Here is a 27,846-nt window from a genome sequence, read left to right as displayed (position 1 = left end):
GTTGGTGTGGTCTTGTTTCTGTTCTGTGACACTCCATGAGTCTACTAATATCTCCACACGAGATATTGAATGGAAATTCCATCTCTCCTGGTGGGTGATGAATTAATTATAGAGCAGGAAGGTTGTTCCCACTGCTGCAACATCCACTCAACCCACCTGCCAGACCATGCACCATAACTTGGATGTAAATTTTTGTTGTTTTCTTGGATAAAACTTATGGAATTATCCATTCTCCAGGATTGTAGTGGCACTTTCATCATAAGAACTGTGGCATTTCACTGAAACCCAACATCATCTACTGTACAAAAATTGCTGGAAACACTTCACAGGTCAGACAGCATCCATTGAAAAAGAAACCAAGTTAATGGTTCAGGTAGAAGAGACTTTATCAGTTAATTCTGAAAAAGGGCCATTGATCTGTACTATTCCCTCTGGTTTTCTTTCCACAGATGCTGCTTGACATGTTGAACATTTCCAGCATATTTTGTTTATATTTCAGATTTCCACGTGCATGTTTTTAATATTTTCACATCTTCTGTATCATTGCTGGGGATGGACAATCACTCTAAATTTGCTGGTATAAACCAAAATTCCCATGAATTAATTTTTAATTTATAAATGTTATAAATAAATTATAAATGAATTAGTTAAATAATATTCCTTCCACTTCCTGTACTGCTCTGGGTTTTCTGCAGCTTAACCCCGGCTTATCCAACATTTGGCGTGTTCTCCCATTTCCATTTTATCATCTGGAGGACTGTAAGATTGCTTTGAACTTTCACCCCTTGCTTTGATTGCCTCTCACGACAATGAGGATTTATCTTTGAATAGCTGCTCAGATTTTAGTGTAGGATAATTGACTTTTCCCTGATGGGGGCATTCGCACTTGGTCTAAGTGTTCTCTCCTCTGTTCTCCTCTGTCGCTTATAGTAAATTTAACTGGCACATAATTACCGGGACCAAAACATTATCTGGAACAGCTCCTTCCACTTTGGATTGGCTTTTTGTCAGCAAAAAGTTCTTCTGCAAATATTTTAATGTTCCTTTTACCTGCACTATGCCACACACTGATTCTCTCCACTTAACATCAACTCGATGAAATCCTTTACGATTGCTGCCATTGCTCTCGGACAGTTGCTCATAACTTTCCTTAACTTTGTTTTCTCTCCAGAGTTGTCGGAAAACTGGACTGATACAAAAGAAACCTTACAAGAAGGGATGGCCTTTCACCTTAAATATCTTGGTGTGACAGCAGTGGACCAGCCTAAAGGAGAAGGAATGGCAGCTGCTGCCATTAGACGGATAATTACTGTGGTAACAGTTTATTTTTCTAATATTACTTAAATGATTTTATTCAAAGCTTAGTAGTGAGATGTATACCATTTGCATACAAATATATTACATTACCTCTAGATTCACTGAAAGAAATTAAGATCTATGTGAATTTAGTGAGCCCAATTTAGTGAGCCAGGTACATATCCCACTCCAGATCTAGTGCTAGTGTAGTGGTGGATGTGGGTCTGTCACCATAACGTGTATGGCTCTGTCATTATATGACACTGAATTATTGTTCTGCTGGATATGGACATGTCAGTGTATAACACTGGGTCTGGTTCTGGTGGGTACAGGTCTGTCACTGTATAAAGATGGAGTACAGTAATGGTAGATACAGGTCTGTCACTGTACAATTGCTCCTCAACCTACGATGGGGTTAAGTTCCAATAAACCCATCATAAACCGAATATATCATAAGTCAAAAATGCATTTAAATACACCCGATTACGTGACTGGAAGCGAGCTGCCGCTCGCTGCCGTTGACCAGCGTTTGCACCATTGTAAAGTCGAAATATTGTAAGTTGAAGCATCGTAAGTTGAGGAGCATCTGTGTAACATTGGTGTGCAGGTGTGCAGATAAGTCAGTTACTGTATAACACAGAGGTACTGAGTTGGTGGGCACAGATGCTCCACTAGCCCTGACTACTACTCCAATCAGCTGCTTTAAATATCTGGTAGAAACACATGGGTGTAAAACTCTTTGCATTACCATCCAATATTCACCTTTGTTCAAGGCAGGTATGGGTACATGAATTTGAGGGATTCCCCGATAAGGCTGATGGTGTAGATTTTTGTTGAGGATGGATAGCGCAGTTTCTGAGTTGAGTAGGAATTGATTTTTTTTAAACCTGCGAAGATAGTATGAAGAGGCAGCATGTTGTCTTTAGTGCTTGCCTATTGAGGGCGTAATGCTCCCAAAAACTGGTCCGATTTCAGAAATGGGTAAGTGGCAAATGCTGCATTATGTTTTCTTCTTCCTCTGTCACTTCATATAATTCCTTACCATTGACTTGGTGACACGAGGCAGTGATTCCCAATGCTCTCGGGAACGTCTGCAGAAAAGATGGGCTTCTTGTGGTTCTGCCCAAATAGGGTTCACCCCCAATCGATACCTTATTGTTGGAATATGCTTTTGACAACCCAACTCTCCTCCACATCTCTGTAATCCCCTCTAGCTCTACAACTCTTAAATCTCTATGATCTTCCAACTCTGACCCCTTAACTAATCCCAGATTTAATTGCTTCACCAGTGGCAGTCACACCTTCAGCCCGTGGTTCTGGAATTCCCGAAACCTCTTGCCTCTACACCTTTGTCCATTCAGTGTATAGTCTATTTAGTGTATAATCTATTTACTATTGAGGATTATTAATTGTAAATACTGTGCATCTTTCAACATGGTGGAAGCTTTAATGAAGGCAAAACACTCAAGACTTTTGTGTGAAATATTGTCCTTTTATGGGACCTCATTCTGTTGTGCAAGCCTAGAAATTCAGCATTGCATGTACTTGGGTCAAAGTTACATAAATTATTATTTAACCAATTGGCCAGCATTTTGGCAATCTTGCAGTCATATTTGAAAAAGAGAATATTTTCAGAGATTTATGATGGCATTGCATTAAATTAGTTGATGTAGATTTTTCACCAGCTCAACCTTTAGTCAGGCTCATTATCCAACCATGGAAGCAACTCTGTCAGGCCAATTTCATGAATTAATTGATAAAACTGCAGCAACTGTCCCAATTACAAATGAGAAATGGGTGCTTAGACAGATAACCTACTTAAAGGAATGTGTTCTTCACCTTCATAGTTATGATTTAATTTATGAATTAAATATATAGATTTAAATGCAGTATGACTTGTAAGAAAATCTTACCGTAAAATATCATGGAATAGTAGCTGACTGACGCAGCTGAGAGACACGGGATAGTACAAGCGGAAGCTCGGGTAAAGCACAGCAGCTGCACTTCCGACAGTGAATCGAAGGCGATGTGAAAAGAAGATTGTGATGCATTGTTTGTGGCTTCACCCAAATGAAATTGCTTGCACTTGGATGCAGACTACGATCAGGAGACTGCTTCTTGTTGCTGAGCTAGAATGAAAACCTTTAAAATTAGGGCACTGATTCAGGAATGCCAAGTGTTACAAACAAATTATGTTATTCCATAGCAAAATTATATTAAGTTAGGTTATGCTTATTTAATTATTAAAAGGGGTGTCTTTTTTTCATGTGCGTTCAGGGGAGGTTTGTGATCCAATATATACACCGATGAGCCAAAACATTATGACCACTGACAGGCGAAGTGAATAACATTGATTATCCTGTTACAATAACACCTGTCAAGGGGTGGGATATATTAGGCAGCAAGTGAACAGTCAGTTCTTGAAGTTGATGTGTGGGATGCAGGAGAAATGGACAGGAGTAAAGACCTGAGTGACTTTGACAAGGGCCAAATTGTTATGGCCAGACGACTGGATCAGAGCATCTCTGAAACGGCAAGGCTTGTGGGGTGCTCCCAGTCAGCAGTGGTAAGTACCTACCGACAGTGGTCCGAGGAGGGGCAAACCGGCGACAGGGTGTTGGACGCCCAAGGCTCATCGATGCTCAAGGGAACGAAGGCTATCCCATCTGGTTCGAACCGATAGAAGGTCTACTGTGGCACAAGTCACAGAAAATGTTAATGGTTGTCACGGGAGGAGTGTGTCACAATACATCGCACCCTGCTGCGTATGGGGCTGCACATGAAGGACCAACAGCATATTAGGCAGGTGGTCATAATGTTTTGGCTCATCAGGTCAAAATGTTTCGGCTGATCGGTGTAGATCGCCCTACCAGAGAAGGGGCAGGAGTGGATTTAATCTTGGGAATGTAACTGGGAATGTGTTGGAAGTGTCAGTGGGAGAACATTTTGGAGATGGTGACAATAACTGCACCTTTCAAGGTAGTTAGGAAAGGGATAAGAATGGTATGGAACTTAAAATGCTGAATTGAGGGAAGGCAGATTTGAATATTGTAAGCCATGAGCTGGCATGGTAGACTGGAAGGAGCTATGGGAATGTAAGATTACTTCCAACAAATGGGAGTCACTCAGAAGTGTAATTATGAGAGCAATGTGTTCCTTTGAGGTGATAAGGACAGAAAGACCTGGATGTTAAGGAATATCGAAGGTCAAATGAAGTTGGGGAAAAAAGCACAAAGTATAGAGATTTGAAAAAGGGGAGGGTTTTAAGGGTTAAAAAAACACGTTGAGAGATCCTTTATTAAAGACAAATAATCAGGAGCGCAAAGAGAAGCATGAAATAGCAGTAACTGACAATATTAAGGAAAATCCCAAAGCACTTTATAAGTATATTAAGGACAGCTATGGAAAGAATAGAGCCCATTAGAGACTAAGAGACGAACTGTGTGTGGAACCAGAGGAAGTCAGTGGGGTCTTAAATGATTACTTCTAATCTTCATTCACTGAGGAGGGCAGAGAGGGAGGTAGTTATATTGTAAAACATATTATCATTAAAGAGGTGATATTAGATTTCTTAGAATTTTCTATCCAGTGGGCATTTGTAATCTGGAACACACTGCCTGACTGGGTAGAGGAGGTAGAGACTGACAAGACACTTAGCTGAACATTTGAACCTACAGATATATGCTGGTAAATAGGATGTATTGTTGGGTACATGATAATCAGCATCGTGTGTTGAAAAGCCTATTTCTGTGCTTTATGACTGGAAATTAATTTCATAGTAGAATTTGGCTCAACTAGTGCAAATGAAGTGCATATAATAGAGTTACTTATTATTATCATCTTTATCGCGAGTGCAAGTATTGGCCAGTGAGACCAGCTGAATAATATAATGTTGAGAGGAAATTAATGTGAATAGCTTCCCCTTGCATATGATAACAGAGCGTTCTCATTTCTGGACTTTTTATTATTAATGGGCTTAGTACCTAGCCCAATTACCAACATCTGTGGGTTTGTCTGCTTTTCCATTTGTTTATCATTCATTCTTTACAATTGTCAGTCATAAAACTGAATTAGACACCTTGTGTGTTAAATTAAAATTTGAGATTACTTATCTTGGGCCATTAGTCTTTTAACAAGGCAAATATTTTTTATAGAAAAGAAGGATTTAATTAATTCTTGTTTATTCTTGTGAGTTGGATTTCTGTTGATTGTACCATGTAGTAGCCGTGTGTGCATGTGCACATGCGTGTCTGCGTGCGACATTTGCATTGCTTATTACTACACGGGTCCTACGTAAAAAGACGTTCAACAATTAAAATCCACTTCCTGCAGCTTAGTCCTCATTTGCAAAACTACCTCTTATGTATCAGCATTCCTCAGACAATCCTAAGGATGGCCTGAAACGGTAATAAAAAAATATCTCATGCTGTTAGAAAATTGTAGCAGGGAACAAGGACTTTAATCTATGTTACATAAAATAGTATCACAGTTGTGTGACTGCTGATGCATAGAAAACATCTCATTCCCAATCACACCGATAAACATGTATAATCATCACTTTTAATGATGCAAAATATTCCAAAGCTCATCATCAGAAGTGAACAAAAATGATTTTGAGGATTACATAGACATAAAAAAACATAGAAAACATAGAAAATAGGTGCAGGAGGAGGCCATTTGGCCCCCTCGAGCCAGTACCGCCATTCATTGTGATCATGGCTGATCATCTACAATCAGTAACCTGTGCCTGCCTTCTCCCCATATCCCTTGATTCCACTAGCCCCTAGAGCTCTATCTAACTCTCTTTTAAATTCATCCAGTGAATTGGCCTCCCACTGCCTTCTGTGGCAGAGAATTCCACAAATTCACAACTGTCTTGGTGAAAAGGTTTCTTCTCACCTCAGTTTTAAATGGCCTCCCCTTTATTCTTAGACCGTGTTTTCTGGTTCTGGACTCCCCCAACATTGGGAACATTTTTCCTGCATCTAGCTTGTCTAGTCCTTTTATAATTTTATACGTCTCTATAAGATCCCCTCTCATCCTTCTAAACTCCAATGAATATAAGCCCAGTTTTTCCAATCTTTCCTCATAGGACAGTCCCGCCATCCCAGGGATTAACTCGTGAACCGTCGCTGCACTGCCTCAATAGCACGGACATCTTTCCTCAAATTAGGAGACCAAAACTGCACACAATACTCCAGATGTGGTCTCACCAGGGCCCTATACAACTGCAGAAGCACTTCTTTGCTCTTGTACTCAAATCCTCTCGTTATGAAGGACGACATGCCATTAGCTTTCTTCACTGCCTGCATGCTTACTTTCAGTGACTGGTTTATAAGGACACCAAGGTCTCGTTGCACTTCGCCTTTACCTAATCTGACACCATTGAGATAATCTGCCTCCTTATTTTTGCCGCCAAAGTGGATAACCTCACATTTATCTACATTATACTGCATCTGCCTACTCACTCAACCTGTCCAAGTCAACCTGCAACCTCCTAACATCCCATTCGCAGTTCACACTGCACCCAGCTTTGTGTCATCCACAAACTTGCTAGTGTTACTTCTAATTCCATCATCCAAATCATTAATATATATCGTAAATAGTTGCGGCCCCAGCACCGAGCCTTGCAGCACTCCACTCGCCACTGCCTGCCATTCTGAAAAGGACCTGTTTCTGGGTGAAATCTAGAGTTTACTGGTCAAGCATCTTAAGGTACAACTGGCAGCGATGAGCTACTTAAAATTGGGGATGCAACTTAGACTAGACGTTAAGGAACACTGAGATCTTGGACAGTATCTAAAGCCGGAGGATTGCAGGCTGAAGCAAGTTATATGGGTAGGCAAGGCCATGAACACATTTAAGCATAAAGATGAGAGTTTTAATATTGAGGCATGGCATATGTTTCTTTTTTTTCCTAATCAGATGTGCAGCACTTTGGTCAACGTGGGTTGTTTTTAAATGTGCTATACAAATAAAATTGACTTGACTTGACTTGATACCATGTAAATTTATAATGAAATACCACAAATCTCAAATTGACCAGAAAACCCTCTTATTAATTGATGCTTCATAATAGGGCAGCAGTTGTTATATCACAGAACAGACTAATAAAGAAGTGAAAAAGAACCAGCTTGGGTTTCCACTGCTGACTGCTACATAGTTAGGACTGATGGAAAGTGTGTGGGAGAGGACATAATGTGATGATTAGTATTATACTTTGCAATCAAATAAGCAGTCAGTGCTCACTTTTGGCATAGATGCAAATAATGGTGTATGAGCAAGCACCAGAGAGCAGCTGCACCTGATTCTGATAGAATCACCCTTAGCAAGTTAAAGCCTCATTAATTGTCTCTTTAAAATGCACACTTCAATACAGTTAATGTACTATTTGGCAAACTATTCAATCAATTAAAAGCCATGATTTTCAGAATGAATAGCAATGTAATTTTCAGCTTCCATTTTGGAAATTATATTTATAACCTTTCTCACTATGGATCATTGTTATGGTCAATACATATATAATGCAGTCCTTAACAACTCTGTGATGTTATCTAATTAAAAAAAAACCAGGGTCAATTTCTCACTAGCAGTTTTAGTTATTAAATCCAGATGGTTACTTAAACCAAATAGTATCTTATCTTGTTGCAGTACTTAATAACCATATAAAAGATAACAATTTAATGAATATATTATGTGTAGGAAGGAACTACAGATGCTGGTTTATACTAAAGATAGACACAAAATGCTGGAGTAACTCAGCGGGTCAGGTAGCATCTGTGGAGAAAAGGAATAGGCGATTTTTCCGGTCAGAACTCTTCCCGAAACGTCACCTCTTCCTTTTCTCCAGAGATGCTGCCTGACCAACTGAGTTACTCCAGCATTTTGTGTCAATCTAATGAATGTATTATGTGCTTTTGTGCAGAAATATAGATTCCACATCATGTGAAGTTTGAATGGGAGTTGAACATGTTATATGAGATGTTGGTCATCTCGCTAATATTGAAGGATTTGCCAATTTTACTTATTTTAGGCCAAGGCGAGTGGAAAGAAATTCCTCAAAGTTACCCTAACTGTTTCGCCTCGAGGAATAATGTTGGAAGACATGATAACCAATGAACTCATAGAAAATGTCTCCATCTACAGGTATTGTACTTGATGTAGAAGACCTCATAACATAATTTCACATTTGTTATTATTTAATGAGGTGGTTTCTCTTGACATTGCTCTCAGACCAAGTGAAAGAGGAGACCAATGTTTGAGATGGGGATTCCACTTCCAAAGGGATGCTCTACAAACCTTGTTCTCTTTTGCCTTTTTGTTTCGCTGCTCTCTTTGCCATGTTCTTGACCCACCGCACTCAACCAACTCCATTTTACTATTCACATATATTCACATATTTTCTGGGCTTCAATTTGTCTCGCCATTTTCAGTTTATCCTGCACTTAGTCATAGAGTGATACAGTGTGGAAACAGGACCTTCGTCCCAACTCGTTCGCACCGGCCAACAATGTCCCAGCTACACTAGTCCCACTTGCCTGCTCTTGGTCCATAACCCTCCAAACCTGTCCTATCCTTGAACCTGTCCAACTGTTTCTTAAATGATGGGATAGTCCCATCCTCAACTATCTCCTCTGGCAGCTTATTCCATGCACCCACCACCCTCTGTGTGATAAAATATCCCCTCAGATTCCTATTAAATCTTTTCCCCTTCACCTTGAACCTATGTCCTCTGGTCCTCCATTCCCCTACTCTAGGTAAAAGACTCTGTGCGTCTACCCGATCTATTCCTCTCATGATTTTGTATACCATTATAAGATCTCCTCTCATCCTTCTGTGCTCCATGAAATAGAGACCCAGCCTACTCAACCTCTCCCTATAGCTCACATCCTCTAGTCCTAGCAACATCCCTGTAAATCTTTTCTATACCCTTTCAAGCTTGGCAATATCTTTCCTATAACATGGTGCCCAGAACTTACCACAATATTCCAAATGCGGTCTCACCAATGTCTTATACAACTGCAACATGACCTCCCAAATTCTATACTCAATACTTTGACTGATGAAGACCAAAGTGCCAAAAGCCTTTTTGACACTTTTATTACATCTATCAGTAATGAATAGATTCTATCCTTTGCTATTTACCATGTTACTACCATTCTTTGTGTTCTTCCACATTTGTATCTCCCAAACCCACATTCTGCTCTCTTTCACTTTTTTCCATTCTAACTAAAGTTTATGTCATATCTATGTGGATTTCCATCATCCCTGTACAGACATGTGCCCAGGTTTTGAGAACTCCAAACATTCTGCTGGAGCAGCAGCATCTCAGTGGCGGAAGGGGACTCGACAAGCTGGTCAAGAAGGCCAGCTCTGTCCTGGGTTGCCCCCTCGACTCAGTGCAGGTGGTGGGAGAGAGGAGGATGATGGCAAAGTTAACATCACTGCTGGACAACGACTCCCACCCCATGCAGGACACTGTCACTGCACTGAGTAGCTCCTTCAGTGACAGACTCCTTCACCCCAAGTGCGTGAAGGAGAGATATAGGAGGTCCTTCCTTCCCGTTGCTGTGAGACTGCACAACCAGCACTGCTCCCAGCAGACGAGTCAACAATAACAGCTAAGAACACACGGAAACTGATGACAATTTATTTATAATGAATGATCTCTTGCTCTCTTGCTATCCACTTTGCTGCTGTAACACTGTAAATTTCCCCAGTGTGGGACGAATAAAGGAATATATTATAATTATTCACAAGATTTCATTTTTCATATGTTTATAGGGAATCCTGACTTATGATCTGCTTGAATACGAAAAAAAATGTTTGAACGAGGGTAAAAGAATTAATTTTGAGCAAAGCTGTGCTGGTCCTGAAACCCCATTTACACTAAACTTACACTAATCCCATTTTAACTCTCCCCACATTTCCAACAACTATCCCACACACTAGGCACAATTTATAGTGGGCGTTTAATCTGCCAGAATGTGGGATGAAACAGGAGCACCTGGAGCAAACTCACGCAGTTACAGGAAGAATGTGCAGACTTCGCGTAAAGAGCATTGGGGATCAGGATCAGATCCAGGTCATCCGAGCTGTGACTATTGTCTCCCAGTTCCACCCTTCCCACTTCCTGACTGAGATCCACCTACCATCATCTACCAGTATTTCCCTCCTTACCTCGTTCCACCCAGCGCCTGATAGACCTGGCTTCAGTCCTTCCCCTCACCTCCATACATTGACCATCTCCCTTCTAAACTCTCAGTCCTGATACAAGGTCTTGACAAAACTTTAACTATCCATTTGCTCCCAGTTACCACCCGACTTGCTGAGCTCCAACGATAGTTTCGAGCAGCTCTACTAATGGTGCAACTGTGTCACAAGTTGCTTTCCCATATCTATTTCTTCTTGGTGCTATATACAACTCTAAATGATTGTGATATGTAACCAATACCCTGCGCTTTGTTCTTGGGTTGCACACCTTAATGCTTCATAAGGGAACTGTGCACCACCTTAAAAGAAAAATGCATTGAAACTGCAAGGAATGGAAGCAAAATGTAAACTTTCTGTTTATCTATCTAATAGTAGAAACAAACCTGAACTGCCCTAATCATCCGATTACACCCATTACAGCAGCAGGATGCCTCCTACTCCACGCCCCAACCCTACTTTTACTGAGTCCTGACCTCTCATCCTCTGACCTCCATTACGATTAGGGGAGAATTTTGGAAGGAAGTTCCTTGCACTATGTTAATGACACACTGCCTATTTGGCTCAGTATGGAACTTGTAGGCAATTGAATTTCTGAACCTGGGAATGTCTTTCAAAACAGTAGCTCCCTACCCCCAAACCCCTCTCCTACAGCATCACTTTAACAGGCATTATAATTTCCAGTTTAATTATTTTTTAAAAAATGATGGATTGTTATCCAGTGTATCATTTGACCATTTCAGAAATATCTCTTTGTTAATGGATTTCTATACTATTGCAATTAATACAAGAGTAAAATTAATAAAATTGTAAATTTCTGTTCTTGGAATCCAGATGCTGCATCAATGATTCAATGGTTCTTTGTTCTCACATTTACCAAGTTACAGTGAAATTCCCTTTTGCATACAGTTTTAGCAAAGTATTACTATACTTAAGCACAATCCTAGATAAATTACAAAGTGTATAGAAATAGGCCACTGAGACAATATACATGAGTCGCCAGATTTAGGGGCCACTTTCAAACCCCAAGTTGCTTTAAATGCAGCTGGATATAAAAGCACTGGTGGTGTTACAAGATCGGCTTGGCCAAGCAGAGTTGTAGATGTCCTCCACCGCTCTGTGCTGCTCCAGTCCATGTCCTTCCTGTCTGTGCACTCGGTCTCTTGGAGCAGCCCCGATCCAGTTGAGCCCCAGGGTGCTGCAGGGCCTCCAGCCATCGCCACGGTCTGGATCCTCGCATCAGCCAGCGAACTGTCATACCTCTCCTCACCCAGCCACCGCTTGTATATAAATACAAAGCTTATATAAGAAGCCTGGTTAGTACTTAATTGTTTGAAATTCAAGTCTGTCTTTTTATTTCCTGGGTCTTCAGATGTTCTGTTTAATAGTCAGGCTATCTTACTTTTCAAGGCAATTAACCTTTGTGGCCATATGCTTGCCAGACCACCCAACGAGCAATTGCATCTGCATCCTCTTATGGTCTGGATCAGATACTTGTGCCTTTCACACATTTTTTGCAAAATCACTCTTGGATATTGCACATATTTTTCACACATTTCAAATTTTAAAGTAATGATCTTGACTTCTCAGTTGCTATCACAAGAGGTCTTTTTAAAATGTGTTGCATGTGCCACTGCAGGCTGGGAAAAACTGAGAGTTCAGACATTCTGAGGATACTTCCACTGATTATTGTACCTGAGGGATTCTTATTGGTCTTAATGTTTCAACTGCGGGTAATGTTTCATTTCACTACACATTTATGTGTATGTGACAAATAAACGACTATTGACTATTGTATTGATCCTGAACAAGCTGATGTCACCACTTTCAAATTGGGCAACAGATCTAATGCTTTGGGGAAGAATTGAATAGAGGATACCACTGTTCAACAAATGCTTGGGAATAGAGTCACAAGCTAGTTTTGCAGCAAGATGTTTTCACATCTTAGCTTTATAATGACCTGAAGGAGGCCAGTGAACTCGCTGGACCCAAGCAGGTTGCCAGTAGAACACTTGTATTAGTCCCAGTCCCCTTCTTATTTCTTTGTCTCCCAGAACTTATTCTGTCTTGCTCATACCTGTCATCTCCCCTTTGATTCTAACTTACTGGTACATCTTTGGAATATGAGAAGAACCAGAGCATTTAGGGAAACCCACTTGGTCACAAGGAGAATGTGTAAACTCCACACAGACAGCACACAATGTTGGGATCAAACCCAGCAACACTAACTACTGTACCTTGTTGCTCTTTGTGCACTGAAAGGTTGGGAGAAGGAAATCAGAGTTTCAGGATAATATATTACATTCCATTTGATTATTTGCCTGGGAATTGTAATTTCTGTAAGAGACCTTGATGTAGTGCAAGTAAACAGGCTGTTAGTTGACTGAGTCCTGAACTTGAGGATAAATAATCTAATGGTAATGGGGCAAATATTTAGAACTGAGTTGAGAAAAATAAAACTTTAAAAAAAAAATAAGATAGAGTCATAGAACACGGAAACAGGCCCTTCAGCACTCCCCATCCATGGCGACCAAGATATCCCATTTGTCCACGTTTGGCATATAACTGCAGATGCTTATCATCCACAAATAAAACCGAGTTTGTTGGAGGCACTTAGCTGGCCAGGCAGTATTTATGGAAAGAAAAACAGAGTTAACTTTTCAGGTCAAAAAACCCTTAATCAAAAAGGGAGAAAGTAAGTTAGTTTGACGTGGCGCTGAGGAAGGAAGGGAAGGACAGGACAAAGGAACCAGGTTGCCATGACAATCAGCTGTAAATAACATTAACTGGTTGGTAGGTTAATAAAGGAAGTTATCGGGAGAGAATGTGACCAAAAGAAAATAAACATTGCAAACTACTATTCAGAAAATATTCAGCAGGTCAGAACATGCCAATGGAGGGGGAAAACTGAGCCAACAACAATACTGGTCAGTCCTGATACAAACAGAGGAAATTAGTAACTTGAAGTTGTTGAATTCATTGTCCAGAAGACTACAAATTCCTGGACAGAAGTTGTGCTGCTGTTCTTCAGACTTGTATTGGGTTTTGTTGTAACAGGTCAGGGTGGAAGTGCAATGGAGAATTAAAATGGATGGAGCTCAGGATCTCTCTGATGACTGAACACGGGTGCTTTGCCGAGAACTAATCCATTACGATACGATCGTACTTTATTTATCCTACGAGGGAAATTAATTTGCCAACAGTCATAAAAAGCAGAAAATACACGAAACATGAAAATAAAGTGACGAGTGGTAAGGGTTTGGGGATGTGCAAAGATTGAGGTGGGAGGGAGGGATGGGGGTCAGTCTCAGTCTTCGCTCTGCTGCCCCAGCACATGGCACCAAAGAAGGCTACCATCAATTGGTAGAACATCTGCAGCATATCACTGCAGACGTTGAAGGAGCGGAGCCTTTTCAAAAAGTACAACCGGCTCTGTCCCTTCTTGTACAGGGCCTTGGCTTTCCTGGACCTGTCCAGTTTACTGTCTAGGTACACGCCAAGGTATTTGTACTCCCTGGTAAACTGCACATCCACACCATTGATGGAGACAGGGGACAGGGGTGTCCTCTGCTCCTAAAGTCCACCACCAATTCCTTAGTCTTGTCGGTGTTGAGCTGCAGGTGATTCAGCCCACACCACTCAACAAAGTCATTCACTACACCTCCGTATTCTGTGACTGAGCTCTTTTTTTCTCTCTCCATTACTGTGGCTTAAATTACAAGATACATTTTACAGCTATGTATTTCATAGCATTTATGATTCTTTGTTTATTTTCTTTCTTTCCAATTTCCCCCCCTTCTGTGGCGTCTATGCCCCTTTGTTCATTCTCTTTCGCTCCAACTTCCCTCATCAACCAGTGAGGTTGATTGTATTTTTACAACTATCCAGTCATTTCATGGTCGTCATTATTGATGCTGCAATGATTCCAGTTTTGTTGAATTACTAGGATTTTAAATACACGATGGAATTTGAACTAGTGTTCCATATCAATAGTTCAGATCTTGGGATGCCGGTCCAGTTATTTAACCTCTTTTACCACATCCATTTAAAGTATGTTGGTTAGCTGGTGTTGTGCGACCCTTGTCTTTAGTTTGGGTCATCTATTTTCTGTTCAGTTTTATCTCGGAAATACTCAGGTATCTCAGGTATCATTGAAATACCTGGTGACTCTTAGAAATAGTCCTCTGAGACAATATACATGTACTTTGTACTTAATATAGGATTATGCGTATAGTAATACTTTGCTGAACTTGTGCAAAAAAAGAATGTCACTGTACCTCGGTATATGTGACAATAAAGAACCATTGAAATGTTAAACCATGGAAAGGAAAACATAATTGGATATTGGGCTCTCTTAAATTGGATTATGTTATGTTTTCTATGCAAAACACAAATCGCCCAACTTTTAATTCTCCATTGCATTCCACCCTGACCTCCTATACTGTCCCAGCAAAACCCAATACAAGTCTGATGAACACTGTATGTCTGTAATGTATGTCTTAAACACACAACATTCAAATCAATTTCAGTCATGCATGTGCTTCATGTTCTTTCAACAGAATATCATACTGCACTGCAGACAAGACCCAGGACAAGGTATTTGCATATATTGCTCGGAGCCATGTAAATGAAACTTTGGAATGTCATGCATTTCTGTGTCCGAAGAAAAAAATTGTAAGTTTCCAAATCTTTTGTTGACATATTATTTAAGAGAATCAAGGGAAGACTATTGTCTTCATTTGAGTTATTAATATTATAAATCTTATATTATTTCAATGGTGACCTCTTTACCATGAAGTGCGTTTCAGTGACCGAATTAGTCGAAGTGCAAAGCTGTCAATGCGCAAAGTAAATTTAGCAAGAAATTGAATTATTCTAGATTTGTTCCATTACATTAAACCATCACTTGCCTCAAAATTTTTGCATAGCATTAATTAACATTTGTTTAAGCCTTTGCTAAATGTATTTTCAGTTTAATGGATGCTGTAACACTGTGTGAGAGTTTGCTAATTGTTGATATGATAATGGCCAATATCCTGCCAAATCTGAGAAGATAGGATTGAGGATGTGAGCAGAGAGAGTAGATTGGAGGCAAATTTACTTCCAGATTACTAAAAGAAAGCTAGATTGCTTGGGTTTGGAATTTAAAAGTTTTCTCCAAATTAACACATATTCTCTCATTGAAAACAATATACAAAAAAAAATCAGAAATTGCATGTGACTCATTAGATGTTGTTGAGAAAACAGCAAAGAAGACATTCTTAACCAGTGTATTTTATCTTCCAATCTAGTTTTAAAAGATGAACAGTAACTGTGTGTGTGGAGACGTACTACCAAGCTGTGGTTGTACATGAATACTCTGCACTGTCTCAAAAGTGGGTGAACAAGAGACATTGATGTTAAAAATGGCAGATGTTGATAGGGTAGCCATAAGAAAGGGGAACTACTAGGGTCCAGCAAATTGAAAAATAGATAAATCACCAGGCCTGGAAAATTGTATCCAGGACTCGAAAATCCTGCCTTGCATCTTTTGACAGAGGCACTGATAATCATTTTCTTGTCCTCCTTCATTACGACTCGTGGAATTCTCTCCCCTTGCCCCACTTCCTGTCACTTTTTTCTTTCCCCTCCTGCCACCTACCCCATCTGCCTATCACCTGTAAACTCCTCCCACTGGATATCGATCCTCTCTACCCCTCCCCTGCCTCTATGGTTCCCAGCTACCACCACCCCTTTTTATTTGGTTGTACTCTTCATTTCCCTTTTGTAGCAGATTGTAGAATCTGCAGTCTTTTGTTCTCCAATTATCACCTCCCAGCCTCTGTTGCTATCTCCACCCTCGTCTCTCCCAACTTGATTCATTTGCCAATCAAATCCTTACCTCTATCCTCCTCTTGCTTACTAGTTCTTGCTCCTCTTCCCCCACCTCTTTACACCGGCTATTTGCCCGCATTTCCCAGAGAGCATTAACTATAAGGAGAGGATGGACAAACTTGGCTTGCTTTCACTAGAACATCAGAGGTTGAGAGGTGACATAGACGTTTATCATGACAGAAGTGAAAATCCATATTTGCACTTTGTAGATTAATTGACCTCTGTAAAACTGCCCCTAGTGTATAATGGATGGATGAAAAAGTGGGATAATGGAGATAATTGTAATATCCGGTTGCACAGCAGAATCACTGAAGAAAGGCAGCACCAAGTCCAACCCCCTGCTCGGTTAAGGATCAACGACATTCTTGGTGTATGTGGGCTGTTGAACCAACTAAATTAGATATAAAACAATAAAGTCAATATGGACAGAAGATAGTCATCCAACACCAAGCCAACTCATTCAATATGATTAACCTCCACACTTGCACTATTCCTATATTTCTTGGCCCCCAAACTTCGTAACTACCACTCAAAACTGCCAAACAAAATTACCACTCTTGAATGGACTTAATTCTTGAAAACATGCAGCTCTTGAGGGAGACTATTCCAAATTCAGTAGGTGTTCAGGCCAAATCCTGAAACTGTGCAAATCTAAATAATGGAAGTAAATGTTCTCAGGGCTGTTTGCTCTCCGAGCTTCAGTAGAATTTTACTAAAGTAGCATTTTAAGAGTTTAAAGGAAAATTAAGTAAAGATTTGGGAGAAAAGCCGAAGGATCATATTAGATTGGTGTCTAGGGGCTGCAATAGATTACTGTATGGTGTGAGGGGAAACCTACAGGCTGCTTGTTTTCTTGGAATAATGTAAGATTTAAAGAGGAGTAAAAAATAGTCCAGATTTTTAAATTGATTGAAAATGAAAGCAATTATTTTGTAAGCAGAAATGTAATTATTTCTGTTGTAATTACATTTGTAAACATCGCATTAAGCTAGATCAATTAGAACGGAGCAGTGCATAGATGGAACAGGTTCCTACACCACATTCCTATTAATTCATCTTATTCATTGTAATTTGGACTGGTGCTGTCCTGAAGCAGGATCTAGATGTTGACCATCCCTTTTGCCTCTACAGATGCTGCTTGACCTGTTAAGTTCTTCCAGGTGTTAGTTTTTTAAAAAATTTACCCAGATTGCAGTCACTTCTATCTTTGTTGTATTCCATGAGGTTAATTTATAGCAGTCCTTGTAACATAAGAACATGTTGAACACTGGTCTCACCTTGTTCTATTTTTGTTCATTATTGAATCAGACCTTTAGAAAAAGTTAATTGTAGGAAACTTGATTAGCTGATCAGAACATTAATACTTTTAAACGTATTATTTAAGAGCCAAACAATGTTTGATCTGCTGAGGCACTGCACTGTTGCTTAATGAATGTCAGCTTTTCTCCACCACAGGCACAAGCTGTGACCTTAACAGTCGCTCAGGCTTTCAGAGTTGCATATGACCTTTGGGAAGTAACACAAGAGGGTAAGCAAGAAATAAGTAAACCAAACCTTTGAAAGACTCTGCCTTTTGTCTTAATATAGTAGTTTCGAGAGGAAATAATGTGCAAAATTGATACCCATGTTTTCAAGGAGATGGACAAATTAATTTGATGGATTATCTAATGGTCTGCTAAAGTAGTGGATGTATCTTTGAATGAGTTTGAAGTTAACTATATTTTTCTAAGAACACAAAGTAAAGAATAGACAAGAATTCTGGTTCTGGTTGATTACTGCGCCAACACCTTATAAGTGGTTATCTCGCGCAGGTCCTTGTTTATTGTTTATAGGTAGTTAAATGCAATTATCCTAACGTAAGCAAATGATAAACAAATCCTGGAAACTGGTTGACAAACTGGATTGATCATTGATTGAATAGATTATACTGTGCTACCTGTTATGGGAGTATGCGTAGGAAAATAACTGCAGATGCCGGTACAAATTGAAGGTATCACAAAATGCTGGAGTAACTCAGCAGGTCAGGCAGCATCTAGGAGAGAGGGAATGGGTGACGTTTCGGGTCGAGACCCTTCTTCATACTGATGTCTGACAGACTTCAGACAGACTTCTTCAGTCTGAAGAAGGGTCTCGTCCCGAAACTCCACCCATTCCCTCTCTCCTAGATGCTGCCTGACCTGCTGAGTTACTCCAGCATTTTGTGATACCTGTTATGGGAGAATCATTTAACACCCTTTCATTATGGGCATGCCTCCATAAACATGGTACTTCATTTAAATTCAAATACCTCGATATTAAACAAATAGGAAACAACTAGGATGGTAATTCTGCACTCTTCTTTATCTTCTGCCAGTTTGTGGATCTCTAATCAGATGGTTAGCCAGGTGCCTGACAAACTAGAAGGTTAGCCAAGCGCATTATTTTCGTCTGCTTTGATAAGGCACCAGCAGGCCCTTGCTCAGTCTCACCCACACGTCCGGGCCTCATCCAGACTTGTAATGGACCTCAACTTTATGTGTCGTAAAAAAAACTGCAGATGCTGGTTTAAATTGAAGGTAGGCACAAAATGCTGGAGTAACTCAGCGGGTCAGGCAGCATCTCAGGACAGAAGGAATGGGTGACGTTTCGGTTCGAGACCCTTCTTCAGTCTGAAGAAGTCTTCCACTTGCGAGCACACAATTCAGCTGATGCTGAAAATAAATCACACGCTTGAACGCTCACCGGCAACAGTTCAACGCTTTCTTTACATAGATCAACTCCTGCTGTTGTAGATAAAATATGTTTTTAACATCTATGGCCAAATAATGGGTGATGTTGAGGGTACACAATATTATTCAAACATGGTGAAATGTCATATGTTGTATATCATGGGTTTAAACACTTCTACATTACATTCATGAGCATTTAATTTTAAGTAAAGAATCCAAGCATTTCTTTTCTAAAATATCTTTCCTTTTCCATTTTTCACTTCCTATTTCTTTCCCCTAATTTATTTGTATAGTGAATTCTCCTCCATCATACTTAATATTGGTAAAACACTGATTCTACTAAGTTCAAAGTTTCATTCATGTTCAATGTGTTAAATGGGGGTATGCAAAAAAATCTGTACAATTAAAAAATCATTAAAAAATCATTAGGCTGTTTCTCCCCCAATTGCGACATTAAACACAATTTGTATAAATTTAAAAGCAGCTCTCTGCAGAAAGTTGAGCTTCCACGTCACTGCTGCTAGGAATCTTATAAATTAGATCAGTATCTTATGGGGAAAGTAATCTTGGTAACTGGGACAGCTGGAGAAATGGCCACCATGGGGAGGAGGGACAATGAGGATGGAGAAGGCATCCCATTTCCACAGCCAAATCTGTTCTCCTACAATCCAAAATGTAAGATCTATCAATTATATTTGCATTATACCGAACAGTACAGATAGCTCTGCTGTAACGGAAGGAATGTAGGTGGAAGGGGAGGGGGTAGTGGAGAAATAAGTGCATCCTGTTAGGGCAGACGGAAGAGAGAGAGGGAGGGAAGGAAGGAAAAAAAGACCTGCAGTGATTTAACCATATAACCATATAACAACTACAGCACGGAAACAGGCCCGTTCGGCCCTACCAGTCCACGCCGACCACTCTCCCTGACCTAGTCTCATCTACCTGCACTCAGACCATAACCCTCTAATCCCCTCTTATCCATATACCTATCCAATTTACTCTTAAATACTCTTAACAGAAAGAGAATCTGGGTATCAGCTCTTTCACTGGTGAACTCTCCAGCTTGTGATTTATTTTCAGCATTGGCAGGAACTGTACTCATTTCTCAACCAATTGTCATCATGTAAAGTCCATAAGACATTATTTCAAGATTAATGTTACAATCCAGTGTAAATGCTTCCATTACCTGGAAGAACCTTTGGTATTTTTCATTGAATAGAACATCAGATTGAAATAGTCTCTCCGGTACAAAATGCTAGCGTAACAAATAGGAACATCAGATAGCTTTTTCAAGAATGTGTGTGTATATGTCTATATCTATATATAATGTACCCATTCTGGATAATTACTCACAGTTCATCCTGAAGTTACAAGAATACTTCAGCACTATATAACTCACAGTTCAAATGTCAAATGGTTTAATCAATTAATCAATGTACTTAATTAAAGTTTTCTCATTGCAAACTACATTAATGCCAAGCAACATTTAAAATTAAAACTCAAAAAGAAAATGATATATTAATGCAACATATGCTGATTCCTGATCTCTGTATCTCATACAAGATTAGATTAAGTGAACATTTTTAAGTGAAGGGCAACATTGTTAAGATCAATCAGTTAAAACAAAGAGAGAGAGAATCATTCAGAAGTGTAGAACCGGCAAACTGCTATAACCCCCCCCCCCCCCACCACCACACCCCCCTTGATGATCAACATTACAGCACTTAGATCAATCATGTAGAAGAATGAAAAAAGGCAGTATTTGAAAATTTGACCCTGGAATGGGAAATACATTTCATTCTAGAAGTGCCGCTGCAGCCAGAGGCTGAGTTCCTGGTTTATTGATTTTTATATAGCAAGACTGTGGTACTGAATACTTTAAATTCTGAAAGGGCTGTCACAGCGGTGCAGTGGTAGAGTTGCTGCCTTAGCAAATGCAGCGCTGGAGATCCGGGTTCGATCCCGACTACGGGAGCTGTCTGTACGGAGTTTGTATGTTCTCCGCATGACCTGCGTGGGTTTTCTCCGAGATCTTCGTTTCCTCCCACATTCCAAAGACATAGTTTGTAGATTAATTGGCTTGGTAGATGTAAAAATTGTCCCTAGTGGGTGTAGGGTAGTGTTAATGTGCAGGGATCGCTGGTCGGTGTGGACCCGGTGGGCCGAAGGGCCTGTTTCCACGCTGTATCTCTAAACTAAACTAAACTAAAGAGGTCCACAGCAAAACATCATCATCAGACGGAATTTTTGGATAGACCTCTGCTGGTGCCTGTGCAAAATTAAGCCTTTTCCGTTTATGAAGATTTATTTTGGTGGAAAGAATGGATCTGATCATAATTTTTTTGTAAATGGATTTCTGGTAAAAAAAAAAAAGTTTATGGTAGAAGACTGAATAATTGTGTAGGAAAGAACTGCAGATCCTGGGTCTCGACCCGAAAAGTCACCCATTCCTTCTCTCCAGAGATGCTGCCTGTCCCGCTGAGTTACTCCAGCATTTTGGGTCTACCCAAGACTGGATAATTATTGGGCGGCATGGTGGCCCAGCAAGAAGACTCACCGCCTCACAGATCGGGGGGGGGAGTGTGTGTGTGCGTGTGTGTGTTTTTTTGCGTGTGTGTGTGTGTTTTTTTGCGTGTGTGTGTGTGTTTTTTTTGCATATTCTGTCTGTGACCATGTGGGTTCCCTCTTGTGTTTCAAAGACATGCTTGTCGGCAAATTAATTGGCCACGGTAAATTGTCGCTGATATGCACGAGAGTCTGGAAAATAGAACTGGAAAAGTGATGAGAAAAAACCCAGGATAAGTGTAAATGACGTTTGGTGGTCAGTACAGATTTGGTGGGCCGAAAGGACTTGTTTCCATGTGGAATGGCTGTGACTCTAATTATTTTTACTGTCTGTATTTCCAGAAAAATGTAAAAAGACTCATGAGTCAAGCAACAGTCCTGAAACGGCATCCCTCAGTGGGGCAACAAGATGTGTAGAGCCAGGTAAAGAGTAAGACACCCATTCTTTAATAATCAGTATTCAATTGAATTACATGAAAGCCTTGGTTTAATAAGATATTAATGTGAAAATAATAATTATTCAAAATGTTTTGATATTTCGCAGATGCAACTACAGCAAGCGATTGCACAGTAAACCAAGTCCAGAATCCATTTATTTCACAAGCCGAAATTCATCTAGGTATCACAAGGCAAAGCAGTCCATCCTGCGGATCCCCTTTACACGCACTCTCTTGGGTAAATTGTATTACTGTTTCTTTTGCCAGTTTAATTTGATGATGATTATTTGTTTGTAACAAACTTTCATTATATCACAAAAATACATATGTTTTGCTGTTTGTAAAATGTTGGGACTGAAATGCTGCTTATTAGATAAACAAAATAATGACACTTCTGGCTATTTTAACCAAGGTGGGGATTACAATGCAGTCTTTAGGAGGAGATGGTGTATCTTTGAAAAGTGGAGCTCTGTTGTCACCTGCACTTAGTTACATAAGCAACATAGAAACATAGAAAATCGGTGCAGGAGGAGGCCATTTGGCCCTTCGAGCCAGCACCGCCATTCATTGTGATCATGGCTGATCATCCACAATCAGTAACCTGTGCCTGCCTTCCCCCCCATATCCCTTGATTTCACTAACCCCTAGAGCTCTATTTAACTCTTTTAAATTCATCCAGTGAATTGGCCTCCATGGCCTTCTGTGGCAGAGAATTCCACAAATTCACAACTCTCTGGGTGAAAAAGTTTCTTCTCACCTCAGTTTTAAATGGTCTCCCCTTTATTCTTAGACTGTGTCCCCTGGTTCTGGACTCCCCCAACATTGGGAACATTTTTCCTGCATCTAGCTTGTCTAGTCCTTTTATGATTTTATATGTCTCTATAAGATCCCCTCTCATCCTTCGAAACTCCAGTTCACACAATACCCCAGGTGTGGTCTCACCAAGGCCCGATACAACTGCAGAAGGACTTCTTTGCTCCTGTACTCAAATCCTCTCGTTATGAAGGCCAACATGACATTAGCTTTCTTCACTGCCTGCTGTACCTGCATGCTTACTTTCAGTGACTGGTGTACAAGGACACCAAGGTCTCATTGCACTTCCCCTTTACCTAATCGGACATCATTGAGATAATAATCTGCTCCTTATTTTGGCCGCCAAAGTGGATAACCTCACATTTATCTACATTATTATACTGCATCTGCCCACACTCAACTTTCCAAGTTAACCTGCAACCTCTTCTGGGGTGCTGCTTAATTATTCCTATACTCTCTTTCCCTTTAACTCCATCATTGTCTATCCCATTTAACCCCCCACCCCCTCCCCTCCCTTGGCATTCATGCTGGAAAATGATATTTTTAACGTGCAGGCTTGCCCTGGTTTAGGAGTGTCATGTACTGTCTGACTGCGAAAAGGCTTACCAGACATTCAGGACTTGGCTCTCACTAGCCTCCGACAGCCAGATGGCCATTTGGGTAAGCTGCAGATTTCTGCGTGCATTTAAAAAAATACTTGAGCCCTGAAGCTGGATGAGACCTTAACAGATAAAAATCAAAATGTGGTGATGTCAAATTCAAAGGAAATAAGAGTAGAAGCAGATGGAATATTCAGTTTAGCCCTGTGGTTATCCTTGTAATTATTTCAATTTCAAAGGGGCTAAGGCATGCCATCCTAATATTACCATTATGCTTATTGGTATGTGATGTTATTATCTGACCCAACCAAGAATAAATCAGTGGATACTCTGATCTTAGAGTAAATATTAATTTCAAAAATGATTTGGACCTGCAGAAAATTGACCATGAAATGAATATTAGTGCCTATGACAAGATAAAGGAATGAATATATTTCAATCAACATACATATGACAGTGGCCTCCTTTATTAATTGTGATAATATACAGTCACAAATGGCTAAGTGGGAATATAGAATTGTTGATGTTTTTTTACATCCATCTTCATGTTGTTTCATTGTAAGTATTCAGTTGTGCACTTTTCTGGATGTGAAATGAATTGTCTGGGTGTTGATTAATTATCATGCCAAGAAAAGTAAAACAATGAGCATGCATTCAAACTTCACTTTCCAAGACGTCAGATTCAAACCCAACTATCTTGGAATCCAAGGGTTTCCGATCTCAGATGTTTTCTTCGCTTATATCTCTCTTCCTTTATATTTGTGTTGCATAACTGGTTTTGGCATTCATAGATAAAATCAGCTTCCATCTGTACAGTGAAATCCCCCCAGGGCTATTCCATTACTGTTTCCCATGAACACCTCTATACTGGCAGAAAGCCTTTTTGACATGAAGTAGTAGATGATACAGTAAATTGAAAGTGAACATCAGAAATAGTTAAATAATCATTTTTGGCTCCAACCAAAAACTTCACATCCACTCATTAACTCCATCTCCCATGATGGTTGCTAACGTGACTAGAATTATATATCATATTAAATAAAAATTAAAGCAGTACTGTGCATTAAATGAGCCTTACTTTGCCTCCTATCATATTGGCCTCAATTCCAATTTCCATTTTTGTCTCTCCTGTTGCTTCTGTTTCTACTGAAGCCATTAATATTTAGGTTTATTGGTCTTTGCTATAGTTTGCAAATAGGCATTTATTTGCTGATGCAGGTAAAAGGAAGAGCCATTTATTTGGTGGATCTCTGCCTCAATGTAGCAGCAATTCTTTAAAATTAATCTGCTAAAAAAATTAAAAATCTAACAATTGAGCAAATAGATGATATTTTTGCAATAACGTTAAACACTTTTGATATGAGGTGATCACTCTTAGTTGGTTCTTTAGATCATAATTAGAACATATCAGTTTCAGTTTTCTTACTGTGTGAAAAAGAACGATGAGACCAGAGCTGAAATGTCTTAACTCGTGAAGTCAGTGAAATGTTAATTTCCATACTGGCTCCAGGCATCAGTGTGCCTCAGGACATGCAGCATCTGTGTCTCAAACCCCAATGAAGAACTGCTAATTAAAGTTATGTTTTGCTCCTAGATTTAAGTATTTATAAAGACTTTTCTGCCCCAGCTTCCCTGAATTTGTTTTTGAAGATGCTTTATAATTGTAAAGTTGTTAATGCTAATTTGCACTCTTGAGATTGTCTAAGTAAAAACTTGGGAATTAACTAAACGTGTTGGCAAATATTTATAATGATTACATGTCAGAAATAGCAAAGAAAATGCTTTAATTATTCATCATAATTTGTCCAGAAAAGTATTCGTAATACTGATATTTCCTCCAATTGGAGTCGTGATCCATATTGATGTGATATTCATGTCAGAACTGGGAAAGAGATAAAACAGGGCACAAGGTAATGCCACAAAAAAATCATTTAATATTTAACACATGATAATAATCCACTGATGCATAAAGATGGTAGTGAGGATGGGGAATAGAAGTTGATATGGTTCAGAATATCAGGACTGCTCAGTTACCCTTTTGCATAATTCACAAAATGCTGGAGTAACTCAGCAGGTCAGGCAGCATCTCAGGAGAGAAGGAATGGGTGACGTTTCGGGTCGAGACCCTTCTTCAGACTGATGTCAGGGGGTCGGGACAAAGGAAGGATATAGGTGGAGACAGGAAGGTAGAGGGTGATCTGGGAAGGAGGGGAAGGGAGGGACAGAGGAACTATCTAAAGTCTGATGAAGGGTCTCGACCCGAAACGTCACCCATTCCTTCTCTCCCGAGATGCTGCCTGACCTGCTGATTTACTCCAGCATTTTGTGAATAAATTGATTTGTACCAGCATCTGCAGTTATTTTCTTATACCCTTTTGCATAAAACAAGCGAGAGGCCTGCTAAATGTTACTGACTGGTTGAAACCTGTTGCTGACAAAAGCTATAGGTTCAGTAATACTGCATGGGACAACAGTTAAAGGTGACAATGTTTTCTTGTTTATCTTGCAGGAAGAGGACGATGGTCTTGACGATGCCTTTTCAAGGTAAGCTGTTGAAGGTTTCTAATATTTTAAAGCCCACAAACAATCCAATTAAAAACAATTATTTGTTGAAGTGATATTACCAGCTGTTTAGCTTTACAATGGGCCTGGTTAAGGGAGGGGCAGGAATGGCAGCTCAATGTTCCAGGATACAGGAGCTTCCGGAGAGACAGGGATGAGGGAAAAAGAGGGAGGGGTTGCATTGTTGGTTAAGGAGGATGTCACAGCTGTGTTCAGAGGTAACATTTTGGATGGTTTGTCTCGTGAGGCTATATGGGTGGAGCTGAGGAACAAGAAAGGGATGATCACCTTGTTGGGGGTGTACTACAGACCCCCGAATAGTCAACGGGAATTAGAGGAACAAATGTGCCAGGAGATTGCAGACAGCTGCAGGTCAAATAAGGTTGTTGCAGTAGCGGATTTTAACGTTCCCAATTACGACTGGGAAAATCATAGCGTGAAGGTTTCAGATGGGGTACAATTCCTCAAAAGTGTTCAGGAGAGTTTTCTTAAGCAGTTTGTGGAGGCCCCCACAATGCTGGATCTAGTATTGGGAAATTGGGAAGGGCAAGTTAATGAAGTGTGTGTGGAGGAGCCTTTTGGGACCAGTGACCACAAAATTCTGAATTTGTAAAATCAAATGTTGGGAGGTCTGAAAAGGGTAATTAGAGAGAGAGTGGGACCTCAGGAATCAAAGCGGTCAACTCTGTGTGGAGCCACAGGAGATGGGCAAGGTCCTAAATGAGTATTTCGCCTCTGTATTTACCAAGGAGAAAGACAGTAGGATGGAGGAAATTGGAGCAGTCACTGGAAGTGTCTTGAAAGCAGTCAGGGTTACTGTCAAAGAAGTACTGAAGGTACTGTCGTGTTTGAAAGTAGACAAATCTCTAGGGCTTGATCTGATGTATCCGAGGACATTGCGGGAAACTAGAGAGGAAATTGTGGGAGCCCTGGTTGAAATTTATGAGTCGTCCTTAAATACAGGAGCGGTGCTGAAAGACTGGAGGGTGGCAAATGTTGTACCTCTTTTCAAGAAGGGCTGCAGGGAAAATGTTGGGAACTATAGGCCAGTGAGCTTAACATCTGTAGTTGGTAAGTTACTGGAGAGTATTCTGAAGGATAGGATATACAGGCATTTGGATGGGCAAGGGCTGATTAGGGATAGTCAGCATGGTTTTGTACTTGGGAGATAGTGTCTCACAAATCTGATTGCTTTTTTTGAAGACGTGACCACAAAGGTTGATGGGGAGAGCTGTAGATGTTGTGTACATGGACTTCAGTAAGGCGTTTGTCAAGGTTCCGCATGGTAGGCTGCTCTGAAACATTAGATTGCATGGGATCCAAGGAGAGATAGCTGAATGGCTCCTTGGAAGGAAGCAGAGGGTATTGGTGGAAGGTTGCTTCTCAGACTGGATGTCTGTGACTAATGGTGTGCCTCAGGGTTTGGTGCTGAGCCCATCGCGGTTTGTCATCTACATCAATGATTTGCATGAGAATATACAGGGCAAGATTAACAAGTTTGTTGAAGATACAAAAGTGAGTGGTTTTGCAGATAGTGAAGATGGTTGTGAACGACCAGCAGGATCTGGATCGATTAGCTAGATTGGCTAATTTAACACAGAAGTGCGAGGTGGTGCATTTTGGTATGTCGAACAAGGGCAGGACCTACACGGTAAATGGTAGGCCTCTGGGGAGTGTTGTAGAGCAAAGGAATCTAGTACAGGTGCATAGTTCCATGAAGGTCGAGTTGCAGGTAGATAAGGTGGGCAAAGGCTTTTGGCACTTTGGCCTTCATCACTCATA

The 27,846-nt window shown here is 40.2% G+C and overlaps 1 protein-coding gene across 8 annotated transcripts in view; it reads left to right on the top strand.

The window, feature by feature from the left end:
* The window catches only part of LOC144593616 (low density lipoprotein receptor adapter protein 1-B-like), a 75,739-nt gene that overhangs the window by 31,431 nt on the left and 16,462 nt on the right, over window positions 1-27,846 (top strand). For 5 of the 8 annotated variants that reach the window (XM_078399460.1, XM_078399465.1, XM_078399461.1 and 2 more), the window contains exons 2-8: window positions 1,172-1,314; window positions 8,330-8,442; window positions 15,066-15,180; window positions 17,836-17,908; window positions 21,996-22,076; window positions 22,198-22,328; window positions 26,012-26,046. In XM_078399460.1, the coding sequence (XP_078255586.1) occupies window positions 1,172-1,314; window positions 8,330-8,442; window positions 15,066-15,180; window positions 17,836-17,908; window positions 21,996-22,076; window positions 22,198-22,328; window positions 26,012-26,046 (691 nt within the window). Of the gene's footprint in view, window positions 1-1,171; window positions 1,315-8,329; window positions 8,443-15,065; window positions 15,181-17,835; window positions 17,909-21,995; window positions 22,084-22,197; window positions 22,329-26,011; window positions 26,047-27,846 lie in introns of all 8 variants that reach the window. The other 3 variants (XM_078399467.1, XM_078399468.1, XM_078399463.1) reach the window with 2 other exon arrangements.

The sequence above is a fragment of the Rhinoraja longicauda genome, chromosome 5 (genome assembly GCF_053455715.1).
Source record: "Rhinoraja longicauda isolate Sanriku21f chromosome 5, sRhiLon1.1, whole genome shotgun sequence".
In the NCBI taxonomy this organism is placed as follows: domain Eukaryota; kingdom Metazoa; phylum Chordata; class Chondrichthyes; order Rajiformes; family Arhynchobatidae; genus Rhinoraja; species Rhinoraja longicauda.
This window is presented reverse-complemented; position numbering and strand designations above follow the sequence as displayed.